The 25,526-nt window shown below is 38.2% G+C and overlaps 1 protein-coding gene across 2 annotated transcripts in view; it reads left to right on the plus strand.

The window, feature by feature from the left end:
* LOC124118950 (protein Wnt-7b-like) overlaps nt 1-25,526 on the plus strand; it is a 123,786-nt gene that overhangs the window by 54,677 nt on the left and 43,583 nt on the right. Inside the window, exons 1-2 of one of the 2 annotated variants that reach the window (XM_046481283.2) lie at nt 15,227-15,464; nt 17,269-17,498. In XM_046481283.2, coding sequence (XP_046337239.2) covers nt 15,391-15,464; nt 17,269-17,498 — 304 coding nt within the window. In that variant the 5' untranslated portion in view covers nt 15,227-15,390. Of the gene's footprint in view, nt 1-15,226; nt 15,465-17,268; nt 17,499-25,526 lie in introns of those variants that run through there. The other variant, XM_046481282.2, reaches the window with a different exon arrangement.

Below are 25,526 nucleotides of genomic sequence, written 5' to 3' on the forward strand. Positions count from 1 at the left end.
TCGAGGTTGTATAATGTAACTGTGGAGTGTCCGAGGTTGTATAATGTAGCTGTGGAGTGATCGAGGTTGTATAATGTAGCTGTGGTGTGGTCGAGGTTGTATAATGTAACTGTGATGTGGTCGAGGTTGTATAATGGAGCTGTGGTGTGGTCGAGGTTGTATAATGTAACTGTGATGTGGTCGAGGTTGTATAATGTAACTGTGATGTGGTCGAGGTTGTATAATGTAACTGTGGAGTGATCGAGGTTGTTTAATGTAACTGTGGAGTGTCCGACGTTGTATAATGCAACTGTGATGTGGTCGAGGTTGTATAATGTAACTGTGATGTGGTCGAGGTTGTATAATGTAACTGTGATGTGGTCGAGGTTGTATAATGTAACTGTGATGTGGTCGAGGTTGTATAATGTAACTGTGATGTGGTCGAGGTTGTATAATGTAACTGTGATGTGGTCGAGGTTGTATAATGTAACTGTGATGTGGTCGAGGTTGTATAATGTAACTGTGGAGTGTCCGAGGTTGTATAATGTAACTGTGGAGTGATCGAGGTTGTTTAATGTAACTGTGGAGTGTCCGAGGTTGTATAATGCAACTGTGATGTGGTCGAGGTTGTATAATGTAACTGTGATGTGGTCGAGGTTGTATAATGTAACTGTGATGTGGTCGAGGTTGTATAATGTAACTGTGATGTGGTCGAGGTTGTATAATGTAACTGTGATTTGGTCGAGGTTGTATAATGTAGCTGTGATGTGGTCGAGGTTGTATAATGTAACTGTGATGTGGTCGAGGTTGTAGAATGTAACTGTGGAGTGGTCGAGGTTGTATAATGTAGCTGTGATGTGGCGGAGGTTGTATAATGTAACTGTGATGTTGTCGAGGTTGTATAATGTAACTGTGGAGTGGTCGAGGTTGTATAATGTAGCTGTGATGTGGTCGAGGTTGTATAATGTAACTGTGATGTGGTCGAGGTTGTATAATGTAACTGTGGTGTGGTCGAGGTTGTATAATGTAGCTGTGGAGTGGTCGAGGTTGTATAATGTAGCTGTGGTGTGGTCGAGGTTGTATAATGTAACTGTGGAGTGGTCGAGGTTGTATAATGTAACTGTGGAGTGTTCGAGGTTGTATAATGTAACTGTGGAGTGGTCGAGGTTATAGAATGTAACTGTGATGTGGTCGAGGTTGTATAATGTAACTGTGAAGTGGTCGAGGTTGTAGAATGTAACTGTGATGTGGTCGAGGTTGTATAATGTAACTGTGGAGTGTTCGAGGTTGTATAATGTAGCAGTGATGTGGTCGAGGTTGTATAATGTAGCTGGGGAGTGTCCGAGGTTGTAAAATGTAACTGTGGAGTGATCGAGGTTGTTTAATGTAACTGTGGAGTGTCCGAGGTTGTATAATGTAACTGTGATGTGGTCGAGGTTGTATAATGTAGCTGTGGAGTGTCCGAGGTTGTATAATGTAACTGTGTTGTGGTCGAGGTTGTATAATGTAGCTGTGGAGTGGTCGAGGTTGTTTAATGTAATTGTGGAGTGTCCGAGGTTGTATAATGCAACTGTGATGTGGTCGAGGTTGTATAATGTAACTGTGATGCGATCGAGGTTGTATAATGTAACTGTGATGTGGTCGAGGTTGTATAATGTAGCTGTGATGTGGTCGAGGTTGTATAATGTAACTGTGGAGTGGTCGAGGTTGTATAATGTAGCTGTGATGTGGTCGAGGTTGTATAATGTAGCTGTGATGTGGTCGAGGTTGTATAATGTAGCTGGGGAGTGTCCGAGGTTGTATAATGTAACTGTGGAGTGATCGAGCTTGTCTAATGTAACTGTGGAGTGTCCGAGGTTGTATAATGTAACTGTGATGTGGTCGAGGTTGTATAATGTAACTGTGATGTGGTCGAGGTTGTATAATGTAACTGTGATGTGGTCGAGGTTGTATAATGTAACTGTGATGTGGTCGAGGTTGTATAATGTAACTGTGGAGTGATCGAGGTTGTTTAATGTAACTGTGGAGCGTCCGACGTTGTATAATGCAACTGTGATGTGGTCGAGGTTGTATAATGTAACTGTGATGTGGTCGAGGTTGTATAATGTAACTGTGATGTGGTCGAGGTTGTATAATGTAACTGTGATGTGGTCGAGGTTGTATAATGTAACTGTGATGTGGTCGAGGTTGTATAATGTAACTGTGATGTGGTCGAGGTTGTATAATGTAACTGTGGAGTGACCGAGGTTGTATAATGTAACTGTGGAGTGATCGAGGTTGTTTAATGTAACTGTGGAGTGTCCGAGGTTGTATAATGCAACTGTGATGTGGTCGAGGTTGTATAATGTAACTGTGATGTGGTCGAGGTTGTATAATGTAACTGTGATGTGGTCGAGGTTGTATAATGTAACTGTGATGTGGTCGAGGTTGTATAATGTAACTGTGATGTGGTCGAGGTTGTATAATGTAGCTGTGATGTGGTCGAGGTTGTATAATGTAACTGTGATGTGGTCGAGGTTGTAGAATGTAACTGTGGAGTGGTCGAGGTTGTATAATGTAGCTGTGATGTGGCGGAGGTTGTATAATGTAACTGTGATGTTGTCGAGGTTGTATAATGTAACTGTGGAGTGGTCGAGGTTGTATAATGTAGCTGTGATGTGGTCGAGGTTGTATAATGTAACTGTGATGTGGTCGAGGTTGTATAATGTAACTGTGGTGTGGTCGAGGTTGTATAATGTAGCTGTGGAGTGGTCGAGGTTGTATAATGTAGCTGTGGTGTGGTCGAGGTTGTATAATGTAACTGTGGAGTGGTCGAGGTTGTATAATGTAACTGTGGAGGGTTCGAGGTTGTATAATGTAACTGTGGAGTGGTCGAGGTTATAGAATGTAACTGTGATGTGGTCGAAGTTGTATAATGTAACTGTGAAGTGGTCGAGGTTGTAGAATGTAACTGTGATGTGGTCGAGGTTGTATAATGTAACTGTGGAGTGTTCGAGGTTGTATAATGTAGCTGTGATGTGGTCGAGGTTGTATAATGTAGCTGGGGAGTGTCCGAGGTTGTAAAATGTAACTGTGTTGTGGTCGAGGTTGTATAATGTAGCTGTGGAGTGGTCGAGGTTGTTTAATGTAATTGTGGAGTGTCCGAGGTTGTATAATGCAACTGTGATGTGGTCGAGGTTGTATAATGTAACTGTGATGCGATCGAGGTTGTATAATGTAACTGTGATGTGGTCGAGGTTGTATAATGTAGCTGTGATGTGGTCGAGGTTGTATAATGTAACTGTGGAGTGGTCGAGGTTGTATAATGTAGCTGTGATGTGGTCGAGGTTGTATAATGTAGCTGTGATGTGGTCGAGGTTGTATAATGTAGCTGGGGAGTGTCCGAGGTTGTATAATGTAACTGTGGAGTGATCGAGCTTGTATAATGTAACTGTGGAGTGTCCGAGGTTGTATAATGTAACTGTGATGTGGTCGAGGTTGTATAATGTAACTGTGATGTGGTCGAGGTTGTATAATGTAACTGTGATGTGGTCGAGGTTGTATAATGTAACTGTGGAGTGATCGAGGTTGTTTAATGTAACTGTGGAGTGTCCGAGGTTGTATAATGCAACTGTGATGTGGTCGAGGTTGTATAATGTAACTGTGATGTGGTCGAGGTTGTATAATGTAACTGTGATGTGGTCGAGGTTGTATAATGTAACTGTGATGTGGTCGAGGTTGTATAATGCAACTGTGATGTGGTCGAGGTTGTATAATGTAACTGTGATGTGGTCGAGGTTGTATAATGTAGCTGTGATGTGGTCGATGTTGTATAATGTAACTGTGATGTGGTCGAGGTTGTATAATGTAACTGTGATGTGGTCGAGGTTGTAGAATGTAGCTGTGGAGAGGTCGAGATTGTATAATGTAACTGTGATGTGGTCGAGGTTGTAAAATGTAACTGTGATGTGGTCGAGGTTGTATAATTTAACTATGGAGTGGTCGAGGTTGTAGAATGTAGCTATGGAGTGGTCGAGGTTTTTTAATATAGCTGTGATGTGGTCGAGGTTGTAGAATGGAACTGTACGTGAATGTCGTGTGGATCCATATACAAGGGAAAGATTTGTACATGTTACCAATGAATTTTCGAACACTTTCATAAACAATATCTGATCACATTTTGCTCTAGCAGTTTAACAGTCTGTGTCCCTTTCCTCGTAGCTACATTGGGATGTCCAGGTGCGATGTGTCATCTCCCCCTTCGGGCAAGTCATATCGTATCTCTGCGGAAGTATACTTTATATCAGTAATGTGTGTGAAGCTAAAGCGATGCCATATCTCTGAAGATATATACCTTAAATCTAGTGAGCCGGTGTAACAATAGCAATTCATGTCTCGACAGAAATATAAGCTTACTTTAGTACAGATTCTGGTACTTTTTGGAGGGTTGATCGAGGGGAATCGAACCCACCCTGCCAGAGTGAGGCACCTACTCGCCAGTACACAAAGTCAGCGATCTAACCCACCCTGCCAGAGTGAGGCACCTACTCGCCAGCACACAAAGTCAGTGATCTAACCCACACTGCCAGAGTGAGGCACCTACTCGCCAGCACACAAAGTCAGTGATCTAACCCACACTGCCAGAGTGAGGCACCTACTCGCCAGCACACAAAGTCAGTGATCTAACCCACACTGCCAGAGTGAGGCACCTACTCGCCAGTACACAAAGTCAGCGATCTAACCCACCCTGCCAGAGTGAGGCACCTACTCGCCAGCACACAAAGTCAGTGATCTAACCCACACTGCCAGAGTGAGGCACCTACTAGCCAGCACACAAAGTCAGTGATCTAACCCACACTGCCAGAGTGAGGCACCTACTCGCCAGCACACAAAGTCAGCGATCTAACCCACACTGCCAGAGTGAGGCACCTACTCGCCAGCACACAAAGTCAGCGATCTAACCCACACTGCCAGAGTGAGGCACCTACTCGCCAGCACACAAAGTCAGCGATCTAACCCACACTGCCAGAGTGAGGCACCTACTCGCCAGCACACAAAGTCAGTGATCTAACCCACACTGCCAGAGTGAGGCACCTACTCGCCAGCACACAAAGTCAGTGATCTAACCCACACTGCCAGAGTGAGGCACCTACTCGCCAGTACACAAAGTCAGCGATCTAACCCACCCTGCCAGAGTGAGGCACCTACTCGCCAGCACACAAAGTCAGTGATCTAACCCACACTGCCAGAGTGAGGCACCTACTCGCCAGCACACAAAGTCAGTGATCTAACCCACACTGCCAGAGTGAGGCACCTACTCGCCAGCACACAAAGTCAGCGATCTAACCCACACTGCCAGAGTGAGGCACCTACTCGCCAGCACACAAAGTCAGCGATCTAACCCACACTGCCAGAGTGAGGCACCTACTCGCCAGCACACAAAGTCAGCGATCTAACCCACACTGCCAGAGTGAGGCACCTACTCGCCAGCACACAAAGTCAGTGATCTAACCCACACTGCCAGAGTGAGGCACCTACTCGCCAGCACACAAAGTCAGTGATCTAACCCACACTGCCAGAGTGAGGCACCTACTCGCCAGCACACACAGTCAGTGATCTAACCCACACTGCCAGAGTGAGGCACCTACTCGCCAGCACACAAAGTCAGTGATCTAACCCACACTGCCAGAGTGAGGCACCTACTCGCCAGCACACAAAGTCAGCGATCGAACCCACACTGACAGAGTGAGGCACCTACTCGCCAGCACACAAAGTCAGCGATCTAACCCACACTGCCAGAGTGAGGCACCTACTCGCCAGCACACAAAGTCAGCGATCTAACCCACACTGCCAGAGTGAGGCACCTACTCGCCAGCACACAAAGTGAGGCACCTACTCGCCAGCACACAGAGTGAGGCACCTACTCGCCAGCACACAGAGTGAGGGACCTACTCGCCAGCACACAGAGTGAGGCACCTACTCGCCAGCACACAGAGTGAGGCACCTACTCACCAGCACACAGAGTGAGGCACCTACTCGTCAGCACACAAAGTCAGCGATCTAACCCACACTGCCAGAGTGAGGCACCTACTCGCCAGCACACAAAGTCAGTGATCTAACCCACACTGCCCGAGTGAGGCACCTACTCGCCAGCACACAAAGTCAGTGATCTTACCCACACTGCCAGAGTGAGGCACCTACTCGCCAGCACACAAAGTCAGCGATCTAACCCACACTGCCAGAGTGAGGCACCTACTCGCCAGCACACAAAGTCAGCGATCTAACCCACACTGCCAGAGTGAGGCACCTACTCGCCAGCACACAAAGTCAGTGATCTAACCCACACTGCCAGAGTGAGGCACCTACTCGCCAGCACACAGAGTGAGGCACCTACTCGCCAGCACACAGAGTGAGGCACCTACTCGCCAGCACACAGAGTGAGGCACCTACTCGCCAGCACACAGAGTGAGGCACCTACTCGCCAGCACACAGAGTGAGGCACCTACTCACCAGCACACAGAGTGAGGCACCTACTCGCCAGCACACAAAGTCAGTGATCTAACCCACACTGCCAGAGTGAGGCACCTACTCGCCAGCACACAAAGTCAGTGATCTAACCCACACTGCCAGAGTGCGGCACCTACTCGCCAGCACACAGAGTGAGGCACCTACTCGCCAGCACACAGAGTGAGGCACCTACTCGCCAGCACACAGAGTGAGGCACCTACTCGCCAGCACACAGAGTGAGGCACCTACTCGCCAGCACACAAAGTCCGACGACTGGTAGCCGTGGTCATGTGAGCCGTGCTAATTTTCACTCGTCAGAGGGGTACACAAAGTACGAGATCTAGACTAACGGTTGTTTTCATTTTTTTTTTATATAACATTTGTTATGCAACAATTCTCTGCAGAAATATATATGTTACATTTAGTTAGTTGGCGTAAACTATAATAATCCATGTCTCTCCAGAAATATATCTTACATTTAGTTAGTGGGTGTACCTATAACAATTTATGTCTCTCCAGATATATATTTTACCATCAGTTGGTAGGTGTAAATTGTAATAATTCATAGCTCAGTGGACACATGTTATGGAAAACTACTTCTTTATGTACTGTGAATGCGGCGTTGCGGTATAGCTCCTTATACCGTTGTAAAGCAAGGCTTATTCGTCACTGCTTGACAACAGCATAAGGATCTACACCGAAACGTCGCCTTTACAGTAAATAAAGAAGTTGCTATCCATAAACTATTTCTACTTTGTTATCCGTCAACTTCAAAGTCATGCCTATTAAATAATTAAAATCATGTCTTTACTGAAATAAATCTTACATTTATTAAGTGGGTGTAACTATAATAATTCATGTCTCTCAACAAATATATCTTACATTTATTAAGTGGGTGTAACTATAATAATTCATGTCTCTCAACAAGTATATCTTACATTTATTTAGTGGATGTAACTAAAATAATTCATGTCTCTTCAGAAATATATCTTACATTTATTAAGTGGGTGTAACTATAATAATTCATCTATAGAAATATAGCTTACATTTATTAAGTGGGTGTAACTATAATAATTCATCTATAGAAATATATCTTACATTTATTAAGTGGGTGTAACTATAATAATTCATGTCTCTCAACAAATATATCTTACATTTATTTAGTGGGTGTAACTATAATAATTCATGTCTCTTCAGAAATATATCTTACATCTATTTAGTAGGTGTAAACTATAATAATTCATCCATAGAAATATATCTTACATTTATTTAGTGGGTGTAACTGTAATAATTCATGTCTCTTCAGAAATATATCTTGCATTTATTAAGTGGGTGTAACTATTATAAATCATGTCTCTCAAGAAATATATCTTACATTTATAAAGTGGGTGTAACTATTATAATTCATGTCTCTTCAGAAATATATCTTACATTTATTTAGTGGGTGTAACTATAATAATTCATCTATAGAAATATATCTTACATTTATTTAGTGGGTGTAACTATAATAATTCATTTCTCTCAACAAATATATCTTACCTTTATTTAGTGGGTGTAACTATAATAATTCATGTCTCTCAACAAATATATCTTACATTTATTTAGTGGGTGTAACTATTATAATTCATGTCTCTCAACAAATATATCTTACATTTATTTAATGGGTGTAACTATAATAATTCATGTCTCTTCAGAAATATATCTTACATTTATTAAGTGGGTGTAACTATTATAAATCATGTCTCTCAAGAAATATATCTTACATTTATTTAGTGGGTGTAACTATAATAATTCATGTCTCTTCAGAAATATATCTTACATTTATTTAGTGGGTGTAACTATAATAATTCATCTATAGAAATATATCTTACATTTATTAAGTGGGTGTAACTATTATAATTCATGTCTCTCAACAAATATATCTTACATTTATTTAGTGGGTGTAACTATTATAATTCATGTCTCTCAACAAATAATTCTAACATTTATTTAGTGGGTGTAACTATAATAATTCATGTCTCTTCAGAAATATATCTTACATCTATTTAGTAGGTGTAAACTATAACAATTCATCCATAGAAATATATCTTACATTTATTTAGTGGGTGTAACTATTATAAATCATGTCTCTCAACAAATATATCTTACATTTATTAAGTGGGTGTAACTATTATAAATCATGTCTCTCAAGAAATATATCTTACATTTATTAAGTGGGTGTAACTATTATAATTAATGTCTCTTCAGAAATATATCTTGCTTTAATTAAGTGGGTGTAACTATTATAAGTCATGTCTCTCAAGAAATATATCTTACATTTATTAAGTGGGTGTAACTATTATAAATCATGTCTCTCAACAAATATATCTTACATTTATTAAGTGGGTGTAACTATAATAATTCATGTCTCTCAACAAATATATCTTACATTTATTAAGTGGGTGTAACTATTATAAATCATGTCTCTCAAGAAATATATCTTACATTTATTAAGTGGGTGTAACTATTATAATTAATGTCTCTCAACAAATATATCTTACATTTATTAAGTGGGTGTAACTATTATAAATCATGTCTCTCAAGAAATATATCTTACATTTATTAAGTGGGTGTAACTATTATAATTAATGTCTCTCAACAAATATATCTTACATTTATTAAGTGGGTGTAACTATTATAAATCATGTCTCAACTGAAATATATCTTACATTTATTTAGTGGGTGTAACTATTATAATTCATGTCTCTCAACAAATATATCTTACATTTATTTAGTGGGTGTAACTATTATAATTCATGTCTCTCAACAAATATATCTTACATTTATTTAGTGGGTGTAACTATAATAATTCATCTATAGAAATATATCTTACATTTATTAAGCGGGTGTAACTATTATAATTCATGTCTCTCAACAAATAATTCTAACATTTATTTAGTGGGTGTAACTATAATAATTCATGTCTCTTCAGAAATATATCTTACATCTATTTAGTAGGTGTAAACTATAATAATTCATCCATAGAAATATATCTTACATTTATTTAGTGGGTGTAACTATTATAAATCATGTCTCTCAACAAATATATCTTACATTTATTTAGTGGGTGTAACTGTAATAATTCATGTCTCTCAACAAATATATCTTACATTTATTAAGTGGGTGTAACTATTATAAATCATGTCTCTCAAGAAATATATCTTACATTTATTAAGTGGGTGTAACTATTACAATTAATGTCTCTCAACAAATATATCTTACATTTATTAAGTGGGTGTAACTATTATAAATCATGTCTCAACTGAAATATATCTTACATTTATTTAGTGGGTGTAACTATTATAATTCATGTCTCTCAACAAATATATCTTACATTTATTTAGTGGGTGTAACTATTATAATTCATGTCTCTCAACAAATATATCTTACATTTATTTAGTGGGTGTAACTATAATAATTCATCTATAGAAATATATCTTACATTTATTAAGCGGGTGTAACTATAATAATTCATCTATAGAAATATATCTTACATTTATTAAGCGGGTGTAACTATTTTAATTCATCTATAGAAATATATCTGACATTTAGTTAGTGTGTACATTTATACCGATTCATATCGCATCAAAAATATTCATAACATTTAGTGAGTGGGTGAAACTATTACAATTCATATATCTATAGAAATTTAAACTGGGGGGCGAAGGAAAACATACCGAGTTTCTTTTTGTAATTGAAATTTGAAGGAACTCTTGTTCAGTTGGATAAAGTCTTTTTAAACATCGTTCTGCAACAGTTGCAAAAGTGAGTGTGTAAAACGTAACTGGTGCAATGAAGACTGGCATAAGAAATGAATTTGCAACCATGTGACCCCTACCGTGTTAGAAATGGAAATGTTTGTCGATTTTTTTAAATAGATTTTCAAAGATGAGATGTCTTAGATACCAATCAGCAGCTGTGAATTATGCGATTTGTTTTTACTTTTTAATAGTTTTAAATCAAATTATATTTTAGATGATATAGCTATGTAGACGTATTCTTTGAGTGCAGTCTAGGCGCCAATACAGTTATGTTTTTGGAATAACATCGCTGACTTGAGATATTTTCCATTGGAAATCCAACATATGACCAAGTTAACTGAGTGGGAGTGTTGTGTTGCTCCTCAGATTAATCTACTAGTCCACAGTGAGTGAGTTGGTGAATCTTTAACAATGCACGATATGGGCATGATTGCCTTCCAGCGTTATCCGTGCCGTACACACTTTGATACCAGCTGCTTGTGTATTGAGTCGTAATTTCAACACTATATTTGCACCTTGCATGCTATTGGAATGCGCACTGGTGTTTCACGCAAAGCTTATTCAAATAACAAAACTCAGGGCGGTTACTTTTCGAATAAACAGTTTGTCCTAAAGCAGATACTAAGAGCAGAGTTATTTCCCTTTGGTTACACTTGGTTCTGGTCGGAACAGTTGTGATTCACGTGAGATAGCGCGAGAAGCAAAGTAAAGACATCATATACGCGACACAACTTAGTTCATATAAAGTTCAACGATACTGTTATACGCGAAAATAAGTACTTCATGCATAACAATTAATGTAATGACATTATCATTTACGTGGGAAATGTGTAGTTCATGTATCAATACAATGACATTTCTATATGCGCGGAAATGTGAAGTTTATGTACAAATATAATGACATTATCATGTACGCGGAATTGTGAAATGTATGTACAAATATAATGACATTATCACATGGGCGGAAATGAATATTTTAATTAAAAATAGAATGACATTATCATGTACGCGAATGTGAAGTATATGTACAAATAGAATGACATTATCATGTACGCGGAATTGTGAAATTTATGTACAAATATAATGACATTATCACATGGGCGGAAATGAATATTTTATTTAAAAATAGAATGACATTATCATGTACGCGGAAATGTGAAGTATATGTACAAATAGAATGACATTATCATGTACGCGGAATTGTGAAGTTTATGTATAAATATAATGACATTATCATGTACGCGGAATTGTGAAGTTTATGTACAAATATAATAACATTATTCATGTACGCGGAAATGTGAAGTTTAGGTATAAATATAATGACATTATCATGTACGCGGAATTGTGAAGTTTATGTACAAATATAATGACATTATCACATGGGCGGAAATGAATATTTTATTTAAAAATAGTAGGACATTATCATCTACGCAGAAATGCGAAGTTTATGTATAAATATAATGACATTATCACATAGGAGGAAATGTCTATTTTATTTAAAAATAGAATGACATTATCATGTACGCGGAATTGTGAAGTCTATGTACAAACATAATAACATTAACATGTACGCGGAATTGTGAAGTCTTTGTATAAATATAATGACATTATCACAAAGGCGGAAATGTCTACGTTGTTTAAAAATAGAATGACATTATCACATAGGCGGAAATATCTACGTTATTTAAACATTATCATAGACGTAGAAATGTGAAGTTCATGTATTAAAGTATTGACATTATCATAGACGCGGAAATGCGTACAGTCCTCGTCACTTGCGATAGAATAATGAAATATCGCGATGATAATTTAAGATAGCTGCTTGTGTGCTTATACGTATAAGGCGAAAACAAGCCATTACGCCAATAAGGAATATTTCTTACAGTTATTAAAAAGAGTTCGCTTTTTCAAGAAATATCCATTTTGCTAGCGATAAACCTCTTCATTGGTTTTTGATCAAGTCGTCACTATCCAGGTAAGATTCGGCAGAACTTTAGTTCATGTGTAAATGTAATGACATTATCAAACACACGGAAATATGTACTTCATGTATATTTATAATGGCATTATAATATACGCGGAAATGCGGAAATGTGTATTCGGTCCCGCAAAGCGCAGTGAGACAAGCAAGTGGTTGGTGACTAGCAATGTTATTCTTTAGTGCATATTTACTTGTAATGTCACAAACTAATTAAACGTTTATTTGTTTGTTATTTCATCAATTTAATCAACAATGTACAACATTTCCCTATTGTGGACATTGTAACAATATATGTAAAACATCGGTTCTAACATTTCTCCCATACGAAATCCCCGAAGGAGAATTTCCTGATTGACAATAGCTCTACTAATTTGAAATATTGTGCGTGATCTCACTAATTTTCTTCACAGCTTTGTTCGAACTGAAAACCTGATTGAAATGACGCAACGTCCTGCACGACAAAGGTCCGCGAAAATTAGTTGTCGATTTCCTGTGAAAGGAACATGCCTTCGGGGGAGGGACATTCGGCCGTGACAGGGTCAGGTGATTCTCTCCTGGAGGCGATACACCCGACACTGGAAAGCCAAACTGTACAACTATTTGGCTCATCTCTTTCGTCATAAGCTTGGGTGATCACATTTAACTCAATAAAAGACACCCTTCTAACCTCGCAACGCTTAGGGGGAGAAATAGACGCGAAATCTACAATGAGCAGTGTTGATAACTGCACTTAAAGACATCGAGAGTGATCGTGAAAGAGTGAAATGAGCTCCTCATGAATGGGCCTGATGTTCACATTGCATGATATCCACGAAGGGCTTGATACTGGCGCTTGACAATCCCATTTCTATTCTGTTATGAAATGAACATCTCGTGGTGAGAAGAATGGACATTGATGTTGAGTGCAAACCTGACAGATATGATAATGATCCCTTTTCACGTTTATGCGACTGAAAATTTATGATTTGAAATTAATGTTCGCTTGAAATTGAAACCTGCGTGTAGCGTTTGTAGAATTGTGTCACATTTAATTAAATCTGGACATGCATGTATTCATTTCACTACCTTTCAATGAAATCGACGTTTTAACCGCACGTGAATTAATTTTAGAAATTCAAGTGAGTCAAGTTTTGTTCGATTGTTCCACGCACAACCGGTATGTCGCCGTGTCCGTCATAATATTCAAGTGTGTTTACAAACAAATTATTTCAGAGATGTTCATAACACTATGCTCACGAGTGTCGGACTCGTCCAGTTGGCCTTGCTGTATGGTAGAGATTTCTTATGATAATGGAAATATTTTTGTCGTCGCTTTTTATTTGTAACAATATTTGCATATACAAAATATTACAATTTCTGAATAATTGCGAGCGGCAAAACCCATTCCATAATGATAAGAAATATCTGCTAAATATTGCTATAATACACCGAATCTTGCTATAACTGCGTCAGTATTTTTTCACAGTAGTTAGGAGCCTCGAACAATATCATATTTATAACTGTAATTTCATAATTTTCCTGATGACATAGGTCATGTTTAATTCACAGTTAGCGGGTATAAATAACGAATAAGCGGGTATAAATAACGAATAAACGGGTATAAATAAAGATGTGTTATAAGTTACCAAATGGGTATACTCTTTAAATGTCTCATCTCATTGTCTGACATGGTAACGCAGATCTTCTGGAAAAACTAATATCTTTACAAATCCTTAGAAATGTACAATTATTTACTAATCCTTTAACAACCATAACCCTCCATAAGTCACAAAAGACTCGCTGAAGAAACTCAAGGATTACCTGTATTAATAGTCTATCGAAATAGTTTACCTTTGATTGAATATACCTAGATAAAATTGCAATATAACCTTCGATCAACTGCACCTCATTGAGAGAACGGTACATCAAACACTGGAAGTAAGCGAGTCACTGAATGGCAAAATCTACGCAGTAATAGAAACGAAAGGGGTTACTCGCACAGCAATTGTTCGCCTTTCTGAAAAGATTTCTGGATCCTTGTCCATGCTAAATATGCCAGTATTTCTCAACTAGTTGTCAATAGCCCGGGTCAATATCCGTCACTCACACGTGAATACAGTGGACTATATTAACAATATCCAAAGCATGCAAACGGACAACGGGTGGACAGTTCAAAGAGAAGAGTTAAGAGTTGCACACATTCCAGTCGTTTGATGTAGGTGATAGGCCCCCGCTTATGTAGCCGCCGTGCAATCGTTATTAGGAGTCGCCGGAATTTAGATCAGTTAGTCTTTGTAGGTAAAAATGAAACCAAGGGTTTTTCAATTTTTTTAGCTTCAAGTGTATTTAAATCTCACGAACAAAAAAATATGCGTTCTTACCTCTTAAGAATAAAGATATTATTCTAAACAGATTTATGCTTTTGAACTGCATTTTGTTATGGAGATTGAAGAAAAACAAATAATACGGATAATTGAAAAGGCATAAGTGCTTTTTCAAGTGATTTTCAAACTAACATAAAATTGTTGTGTAAAGGAATATTGAAACAAATATTAACAACTGAAAAACCTTCTAAAGAAAATATCTAAATATTCCATGAGAGGCGACGCGTTGGCAGTGTTCTATAGTGTAATATCTATTCAGTACATGTGGATCGGCAAAAGTTGTTGCGGGAGTTTAAGTCCAATCACTCATAGTATACAACACATCTCCGCCGTCCCGCTCCGGCGACAAATTACGACTACAGCGAGTAGACACGCCAGGTATACCACACGGCTCCTCGACATCGCACATACACACTGACAATATCAAGACGAGAAACAATCAGTTATATTCCCTCCAAACTGTCAATTTCTAATGCTCGACAACAAATGACATACACTTTTCTCAAAATCGCCGAAGCAGAGAAAGGGGGCGTGGCTCCATCGTTCTCAACCAATCAGAGTTTCAGACCCTGTAAAGAAAAAAACTCACCGGACCAAACTGTTCAGACCGATAGTCCAATAGATTCACTTGCTGGCTTTTGAGCTGGTTGCTGTATGTTGATCTGCAGTTTGGGTGATGCTTTAACCGTCTGCCAGGTGGAATTATGTCTGCCAGTTTAGTCCTTTAGCTCTAGTCTGTCACACGGCAACCAACTATCACGGAGAATGTCCTCGTACAAGGATGGGCTTTAGCCGCCACACTAAGTTTATGCTGGGGCTGATTTATCTATCCTATTGTGTTTATGGAAACTTCCTGTGAGTATGAGAAGTGGAATACATCTATATACTTGTCAATAGCAGAGCTGGATTGTCGTTCCTCTGTATACTTGTCAATATCATCAGCTGATGCACGGCTTGTTGACATGTGCATCGCCTTGTGTGTGTGTGTCCGTTCAGCACACCTCGAACACAAGGCGTGTCTAAAACAGGATTATTTACAGTCATTTTTCTTGTGAGGGATGAAAAAATGGGCAACAAATATATACTTGGAGCAAGTATGAAAAGCATACAACCAAGTGGAGTTTCCGCCTGTCCTGCGCCACGGCGGATCAGTACAGTAATGTTGTGATGGATTGGTTTATAACGACATTGATCATTCGTCGACGTTAATACACTGTTTGCTATTTGTCCCTGACGCCACGGGTCATACTTGTTTGAAATATTCTGTAGACATATGGACAATAAGCAAAGGATCTTGTAAGATTATAAATACATAGTGAAATTTCTGATAACCTGTGCTCACTGTTTGTGTAAATATCGCCAGCGATCTGACATACGATACGAAAAAGTGGCCACCCGTTGAAGTCTTAAATTGTATTATTCTAAACTAGCATGATTCGCGTCACACCCCACGCAAGCCGTGTTAAATCATCGCGGTATTTGTTCGACCCTGAATATACGTTAAGATACTGTCTCTTTAGAATGTGGATATATGCATGTAAAATATATCTAATTATCATTGTGACAAGTGACAAACAGCCGAGTGCACTCAGTGCGATAATTGCAGGGGGGGGGCAGTAGTTTTCTAAAAGTTATTTCAAGAATGATATAGTGCGCCCTTCCTGCTGTTTACGATACAATGTCCCACGTAATATTTCATGTGGGAGAGTTTCTTGTGAAGGATTTTAAAATGACGTCATACTTAATCAGATATTTAAAATGTAATTTGTCAGTAGGGGAAAACAAAGTAAGCACATATGTTGATAGCATCTCGCGGACAATAATTAATGGAAAGCAATGATAATGTAGTTTCTCGCATTTCAAGGCAGGATAAAATAACATAATTAGTTTTGTATAATTAAACAATTCCTCGAATATTCACACAGCTTTATTTTAGAATATTATATATGTACTTTATTAAAAAAGAACGGAATTTCTTCGGTGGCAAAATGAGTGGTGTCGTTTGAAAAATTAATAATTTATATTTTCATGTTGTGTGTCACAAATTATGGTGTTACAATAACAAATACGAATATTTTCAATAAATGAATTTACTGTTATATCAGCTTCACTCAATAATCCAAGCATAATGCCAGGGAATCCTGATCACATCGAATGTCGATTTATGGAAAAAATATTTCTGATCATTTTATGTTAATTTCAGATTTTGTAATAATTATTGTATGACCGTCGTTATAGGTTGCCGGAAACAAGAATGTGGATCTGTAGTTTTTTATTACGTTTTAAATCGCAAAATGACCGACATACTGACGGTACAATGTACTATTCCAACTTACTCAATTTTAAGTAAGAATTCTGATAGTGGTATGTCGAGTCAAACATAGAAAATACTGTATTGTTCTTGTTGGAGCAAATATTAATTTGCAAATCGTAAAACATATTCATCAATATAACTTTCCTTACGAGCGGCATATTTACAAATGCCGGTCTCTGATAGTATGTATAGGTACAATTATTTCGTACGATACATCTATGGATGTCATAAAAACATTTTTCAAATCTTCAAACGACCGGTGTGATTTATCCGTGTGTAGCGGGTATGTTCTCACGTCATAACCTTTTAATATTAACATTTCGCTAATAATAGTGTCAATTTCAGAGCCCTGTCGTCCGTGGTCGCCCTCGGTGCCAATATCATCTGCAACAAAATCCCGGGCCTAGCACCGAAACAAAGGGGGATATGTAGAAGCCGACCTGACGCAATCGTCGCCATAGGAGAAGGCGCCAAAATTGGATTAAAAGAGTGCCAATATCAGTTTAGAAATATGCGATGGAACTGTACAAATATGGGAAGCGGGAGGTCTATGTTCGGCCACGAGCTACTCGGAGGTAAGATCCAAGGACGGCACGTAGATGTGCGTGTGTGTTTTTACTCCATGTATATTATATATGCGTACACTAGAATATAAGCAGATGTGCGTTTTATTACAAATACCGATGTGTATTTTATCTCATGTGCGATAAGCGGATATGTGTTTCATCGCATATATTTATATATTTATCAAGTTGATTCAATATTAAATAAATATGATTTAATGATATTATTTATGAGTATTAATACAAGTTGTTAATATTTGCTGAAAACGTTTCGTAGAATTTACCCTTCAAACTCATTTAGTACTTTTTTAAATATATTGATCAGATTCACATATTCTATCGTACAAATGGGTAATTATTACTGGGGAAAGGTAACTGTTAACACATCGGAGGGGTTTGTTTCAGATTATTATAAATAAACACGAACACTCGTCCAGGCTAATATAATGTTCTCATTAAATGGATGGACAGCTGCCGGTTAGCTTGCAACATTGCTTTAACCGTCTCAGACTCAGTAATCAGCCACTACTTATCAATGTGGAAGCTATCACGGCTTGGGTCGTCGTTAGACTTTATTGCGGACATTGCGTAACCAGGTGTGTAATTGTCGGATTTAGAACAAGGTGAACCTTTACGTGCTGAGCATGAATAAAGTCCAACACACCAACATAAACATGTCTTTGTCAGAGATCACTGTATACAAACCCTCTCCTCCTCACACGTGCGCATTGTCAAGGCCACTGGGTTCAAGCCTCAAACGCGGGGAGGAGTCGCCCGAGCTGCTAAGATACGATTCAGAGACAGTACACCGAAATTACCTGGTACGCCAGTTTCAAACAACACTGATAATCCTTCAAACATCCCACGTTCATTGCACTTAAAATTCCCAGAACCACAACACACAGTGGTGAGGACTCAGCGGCCTTGTCCGGTCCCCCGCTAACCCCACTCCATGTGGCCTGCTCTGTCAGTCTCCTGCTAACCTTGTATATGTCCTGCTCTGTCAGTCTCCTGCTAACCCTGTATATGTCCTGCTCTGTCAATCTCCTGCTAACCCTGTATATGTCCTGCTCTGTCAGTCTCCTGCTAACCTTGTATATGTCCTGCTCTGTCAGTCTCCTGCTGACCCTGTATATGTCCTGCTCTGTCAATCTCCTGCTAACCCTGTATATGTCCTGCTCTGTCAGTCTCCTGCTAACCCTGTATATGTCCTGCTCTGTCAATCTCCTGCTAACCCTGTATATGTCCTGCTCTGTCAGTCTCCTGCTAACCCTGTATATGTCCTGCTCTGTCAGTCTCCTGCTAACCCTGTATATGTCCTGCTCTGTTAGTCTCCTGCTAACCCCACACTCCATGTGGCCTGCTCTGTCAATCTCCTGCTAACCCTGTATATGTCCTGCTCTGTCAGTCTCCTGCTAACCTTGTATATGTCCTGCTCTGTCAGTCTCCTGCTAACCTTGTATATGTCCTGCTCTGTCAATCTCCCGCAAACCTTGTATATGTCCTGCTCTATCAATCTCCTGCTAACCCTATATATGTCCTGCTCTATCAATCTCCTTCTAACCCTATATATGTCCTGCTCTGTCAATCTCCCGCAAACCTTGTATATGTCCTGCTCTATCAATCTCCTTCTAACCCTGTATATGTCCTGCTCTGTCAGTCTCCTGCTAACCTTGTATATGTCCTGCTCTGTCAATCTCCTGCTAACCCTATACATGTCCTGCTCTATCAATCTCCTTCTAACCCTATATATGTCCTGCTCTGTCAGTCTCCTGCTAACCTTGTATATGTCCTGCTCTGTCAATCTCCTGCTAACCTTGTATATGTCCTACTCTGTCAGTCTCCTGCTAACCTTGTATATGTCCTGCTCTGTCAATCTCCTGCTAACCTTGTATATGACCTGCTCTGTCAATCTCCTGCTAACCCTGTATATGTCCTGCTCTGTCAGTCTCCTTCTAACCCTATATATGTCCTGCTCTGTCAATCTCCTTCTAACCCTATATATGTCCTGCTCTGTCAATCTCCATCTAACTCTGTATATGTCCTGCTCTGTCAATCTCCATCTAACTCTGTACTATATATGTCCTTCTCTGTCAATCTCCTTCTAACCTTGTATATGTCCTGCTCTGTCAGTCTCCTGCTAACTCTGTACTATTTATGTCCTTCTCTGTCAATCTCCTTCTAACCTTGTATATGTCCTTCTCTGTCAATCTCCATCTAACTCTGTACTATTTATGTCCTTCTCTGTCAATCTCCCTCTAACTCTGTACTATTTATGTCCTTCTCTGTCAATCTCCCTCTAACTCTGTACTATATATGTCCTTCTCTGTCAATCTCCCTCTAACTCTGTACTATATATGTCCTTCTCTGTCAATCTCCCTCTAACTCTGTACTATATATGTCCTTCTCTGTCAATCTCCCTCTAACTCTGTACTATATATGTCCTGCTCTGTCAATCTCCCTCTAACTCTGTACTATATATGTCCTGTTTTGTCAATCTCCCTCTAACTCTGTACTATATATGTCCTGCTCTGTCAATCTCCCTCTAACTCTGTACTATATATGTCCTGCTCTGTCAATCTCCCTCTAACTCTGTACTATTTATGTCCTTCTCTGTCAATCTCCTTCTAACCTTGTATATGTCCTGCTCTGTCAATCTCCATCTAACTCTGTACTATTTATGTGCTTCTCTGTCAATCTCCCTCTAACTCTGTACTATTTATGTCCTTCTCTGTCAATCTCCCTCTAACTCTGTACTATATATGTCCTTCTCTGTCAATCTCCCTCTAACTCTGTACTATATATGTCCTGCTCTGTCAATCTCCCTCTAACTCTGTACTATATATGTCCTGCTCTGTCAATCTCCCTCTAACTCTGTACTATTTATGTCCTTCTCTGTCAATCTCCCTCTAACTCTGTACTATTTATGTCCTTCTCTGTCAATCTCCCTCTAACTCTGTACTATATATGTCCTTCTCTGTCAATCTCCCTCTAACTCTGTACTATATATGTCCTGCTCTGTCAATCTCCCTCTAACTCTGTACTATATATGTCCTGCTCTGTCAATCTCCCTCTAACTCTGTACTATATATGTCCTGCTCTGTCAATCTCCCTCTAACTCTGTACTATATATGTCCTGCTCTGTCAATCTCCCTCTAACTCTGTACTATTTATGTCCTTCTCTGTCAATCTCCTTCTAACCTTGTATATGTCCTGCTCTGTCAATCTCCTTCTAACCTTGTATATGTCCTGCTCTGTCAATCTCCCTCTAACTCTGTACTATATATATCCTGCTTTGTCAATCTCCCTCTAACTCTGTACTATATATGTCCTTCTCTGTCAATCTCCCTCTAACTCTGTACTATATATGTCCTGCTCTGTCAATCTCCCTCTAACTCTGTACTATATATGTCCTGCTTTGTCAATCTCCCTCTAACTCTGTACTATTTATGTCCTTCTCTGTCAATCTCCCTCTAACTCTGTACTATATATGTCCTGCTCTGTCAATCTCCCTCTAACTCTGTACTATATATGTCCTGCTCTGTCAATCTCCCTCTAACTCTGTACTATATATGTCCTGCTCTGTCAATCTCCCTCTAACTCTGTACTATATATGTCCTGCTCTGTCAATCTCCCTCTAACTCTGTACTATATATGTCCTGCTCTGTCAATCTCCCTCTAACTCTGTACTATATATGTCCTGCTCTGTCAATCTCCCTCTAACTCTGTACTATTTATGTCCTTCTCTGTCAATCTCCTTCTAACCTTGTATATGTCCTGCTCTGTCAATCTCCTTCTAACCTTGTATATGTCCTGCTCTGTCAATCTCCCTCTAACTCTGTACTATATATATCCTGCTTTGTCAATCTCCCCCTAACTCTGTACTATATATGTCCTGTTTTGTCAATCTCCTACCACTGTACGTTATACGTTCTGATCTGTTCAATCTCCTGCTAACTGTGAACTACACATGGCCTATTCTACGTCAGTTAACGGCCAGACTTGATATCATGGCGATTTAATAAAATTTAAGTAAATAGAGGATTAAACAATTGAGTTAGCTGAACGTCTCCGTGACTGTTTGGAAGACTTAGTGTCATCATGACACTGATAAGATCGATCGTTCGGCTGTTAAAGATAATCTTACGTAGTAGTTATCCAAGATGCTGATCTGACGCAGTTCTAGTCCACGCGAAAGGAGCAGTAGATCACAGGCTCCCTAACAAATACTCTACCACTGAGACCCTGTAACTGTGTTCATCGCTGGCCGGAGCTGTGGATGCCTCCCCGACAAGCAGATAGCGGTGGATATTCATGTCGCTGTGTTGTAAAGTCACACATAGCTTTTACCGGTTGGGAAGCGAGAATACACACTTATCTACCTGAACGAGCGATTTCTTTGATCGTTGACATCAAACGACTCTTTTCACCTGCAGTAAGTCTTGCAGGTAGGGGGAGCCCTTTCTGATTTGTTAAGCGCAGTGAGTGCGAATGAAGGCTTGGCGTTGTGTTTGTGGTATATCACTGGATCTATAGTTACATGATAAAATGATATATTTCATGCTGCCAGTTCACAGAGTGTAACATCACCCACACGCTAATGCTGATTATGACACACGAACATGAAATGAACACACGTTAGGTGGGGAACAAGGTACATGATGTCACACTATCTGAGTTGATTGATGTAAGGAAAATAAATAAATACAGGAACACTTACTACGGACTGGCGTTTCTTATAGAACATGCAATATAATTGCAATATATATTTCCAAAAATGAATTATCTCCCAACCCTAAGTTGTAGGCCTTATTAATTAAGCTGTAACCGTCTGTTATAATTTGATACCGTTAAAGGATATTATTTTCTCTAATATTGCTACAAGTCATTCAGAGTGAATAAGACGAAAGCATATGATTATCATTCAAATAGAATGATGAAATGGCTGTACAAAAATAGAACCGAATTCAAAGGATTATAATGGGTTCGGTATATAAGAAGTATGTATACCCGGAAGGGATGAGGAGAGTTTGCACTCAAGGGAAAATGCAGGAATGTTTAACATAACATATCTCCTGAAATGACAGTCACAGCCTTGAGCGAAACCTTCAATAGAGCGTCACGAGAACATAGACGGGAAGTAATATTTAACAAAGATTTACTGTCATAAGAGAGTCAGAATGCTGTTTTATTACAAAATCATCAATTGCAAATTGTTAGACTGCGCGGCAGCGGCAGGTGTGTCCCGCGGGGTGCCGACGTTTGTACGATGTCTACAACATGCACATAGAGGGAATATATACATTCTGTCATACATCTGTCGTTTAAGGCAGTCAGTGTTACTAGTAATGAATCATTACCGAATATGTTACCTTTTGTGCTTAAACATACGAAGTAGAATTATAAGCTAGTAGCTAGTATAAAGTACTTGTGTAAGCTAGTATCTAGTGTAAAGTAGAAGTATAAGCTAGTAGCTACTATAAAGTAGGTGTATAAGATAGTAGCTGGTATAAAGTACCTGTGTAAGCTAGTATCTAGTGTAAAGTAGAAGTATAAGCTAGTAGCTACTATAAAGTAGGTGTATAAGATAGTAGCTAGTATAAAGTAGTATAACCTAGTAGTAAGTATAAAGTAGTAGTATAACCTAGTTGTTAGTATAAAGTAGAAGTATAACCTAGTAGTTGGTATACAATGTTAGTATAAGCTAGTAGTTATTATAAAGTAGTAGTATAAGCTAGTAACTAGTATAAAGTAGTATTATAAGCTAGTAGCTAGTATAACGTAGTAGTATAAGCTAGTAGCTAGTATTAAGTAGAAGTATAAGCTAGTAACTAGTATTCAAGTAGTATTATAAGCTAGTAGCTAGTATTAAGTAGTAGTATAAGCTAGTAGCTAGTATAAAATAGTAGTATACGCTAGTAGCTAGTATAAAGTAGTCGTGTAATGTAATAGTTGGTATAAAGTTGTTGTATAAGCTTGTAGCTAATATCAAGTAGAATAAGCTAGAAGCTAGCATAAAGTAGTAGTGTAAGCTAGTAGCTTATATCAAATAGTACTATAAGCTAGTAGCTAGTATAAAGTAGTTGTATAAGATAGTAGCTAGTATAAAGTAGTAGTATAATCTAGTAGTTGGTATAAAATAGTAGTATAAGCTAGTAGTTAATATAAAGTAGTAGTATAAGCTAGTAACTAGTATGAAGTAGTATTATAAGCTAGTAGCTAGTATAACGTAGTAGTATAAGCTAGTAGCTAGTATTAAGTAGTAGTATAAGCTAGTAACTAGTATAAAGTAGTATTATAAGCTAGTACCTAGTATTAAGTAGTAGTATAAGCTAGTAGCTAGTATAAAGTAGCAGTATAAGCTAGTAGCTAGCATAAAGTAGTAGTGTAAGCTAGTAGCTAGTTTAAAGTAGTCGTACAATGTAATAGTTGGTATAAAGTTGTTGTATAAGCTTGTAGCTAATATCAAGTAGTATAAGCTAGTAGCTAGTATAAAGTAGTTGTATAAGATAGTAGCTAGTATAAAGTAGTTGTGTAAGCTAGTAGCTAGTATAAAGTAGTAGTATAAGCTAGTAGCTAATATAAAGTAGCAGTATAAGCTACTAGCGAGCATAAAATAGTAGTATAACCTAGTAGTTGGTATGAAGTAGTAGTATAATCTAGTAGTTGGTATAAAATAGTAGTATAAGCTAGTAGTTAATATAAAGTAGTAGTATAAGCTAGTAACTAGTATAAAGTAGTACTATAAGCTTGTAGCTAGTATAACGTAGTAGTATAAGCTAGTAGCTAGTATTAAGTAGTAGTATAAGCTAGTAGCTAGTATAAAGTAGTAGTGTAAGCTTGTAGCTTATATCAAGTAGTATAAGCTAGTAACTTATATAAAGTAGTATAAGCTAGTAGCTAGCATAAAGTAGTAGTGTAAGCCAGTAACTAGTATAAAGTAGTATTATAAGCTAGTAGCTAGTATAACGTAGTAGTATAAGCTAGTAGCTAGTATTAAGTAGTAGTATAAGCTAGTAACTAGTATAAAGTAGTATTATAAGCTAGTAGCCAGTATTAAGTAGTAGTATAAGCTAGTAGCTAGTATAAAGTAGCAGTATAAGCTAGTAGCTAGCATAAAGTAGTAGTGTAAGCTAGTAGCTAGTTTGAAGTAGTCGTACAATGTAATAGTTGGTATAAAGTTGTTGTATAAGCTTGTAGCTAATATCAAGTAGTATAAGCTAGTAGCTAGTATAAAGTAGTTGTATAAGATAGTAGCTAGTATAAAGTAGTTGTGTAAGCTAGTAGCTAGTATAAAGTAGTAGTATAAGCTAGTAGCTAATATAAAGTAGCAGTATAAGCTACTAGCGAGTATAAAATAGTAGTATAACCTAGTAGTTGGTATGAAGTAGTAGTATAATCTAGTAGTTGGTATAAAATAGTAATATAAGCTAGTAGTTAATATAAAGTAGTAGTATAAGCTAGTAACTAGTATAAAGTAGTACTATAAGCTAGTAGCTAGTATAACGTAGTAGTATAAGCTAGTTGCTAGTATTAAGTAGTAGTATAAGCTAGTAACTAGTATAAAGTAGTATTATAAGCTAGTAGCTAGTATTAAGTAGCAGTATAAGCTAGTAGGTAGTATAAAGTAGTAGTGTAAGCTTGTAGCTTATATCAAGTAGTATAAGCTAGTAGCTTATATAAAGTAGTATAAGCTAGTAGCTAGCATAAAGTAGTAGTGTAAGCTAGTAGCTAATATCAAGTAGTACTATAAGCTAGTAGCTAGTATAAAGAAGATGTATAAGATGGTAGCTAGTATAAAGTAGTACTATAAGCTAGTAACTAGTATAAAGTAGAAGCATAATGTAATAGTTGGTATAAAGTAGTTGTATAAGCTAGTAGCTAATATAAAGTAGTATAGGCTAGTAGCAAATATAAAGAAGTATAAGCTAGTAGCTAGCATAAAATAGTAGTGTAAGCTTGTGGCTAATAACAAGTAGTATAAGATAGTAGTTAATATAAAGTAGTATATGCTAGTAGCTAGCAAAAAGCAGTAGTGTA

This window comes from Haliotis rufescens, unplaced genomic scaffold, assembly GCF_023055435.1.
Source record: "Haliotis rufescens isolate VD_foot unplaced genomic scaffold, xgHalRufe1.0.p SCAF_16, whole genome shotgun sequence".
Classification (NCBI taxonomy): domain Eukaryota; kingdom Metazoa; phylum Mollusca; class Gastropoda; order Lepetellida; family Haliotidae; genus Haliotis; species Haliotis rufescens.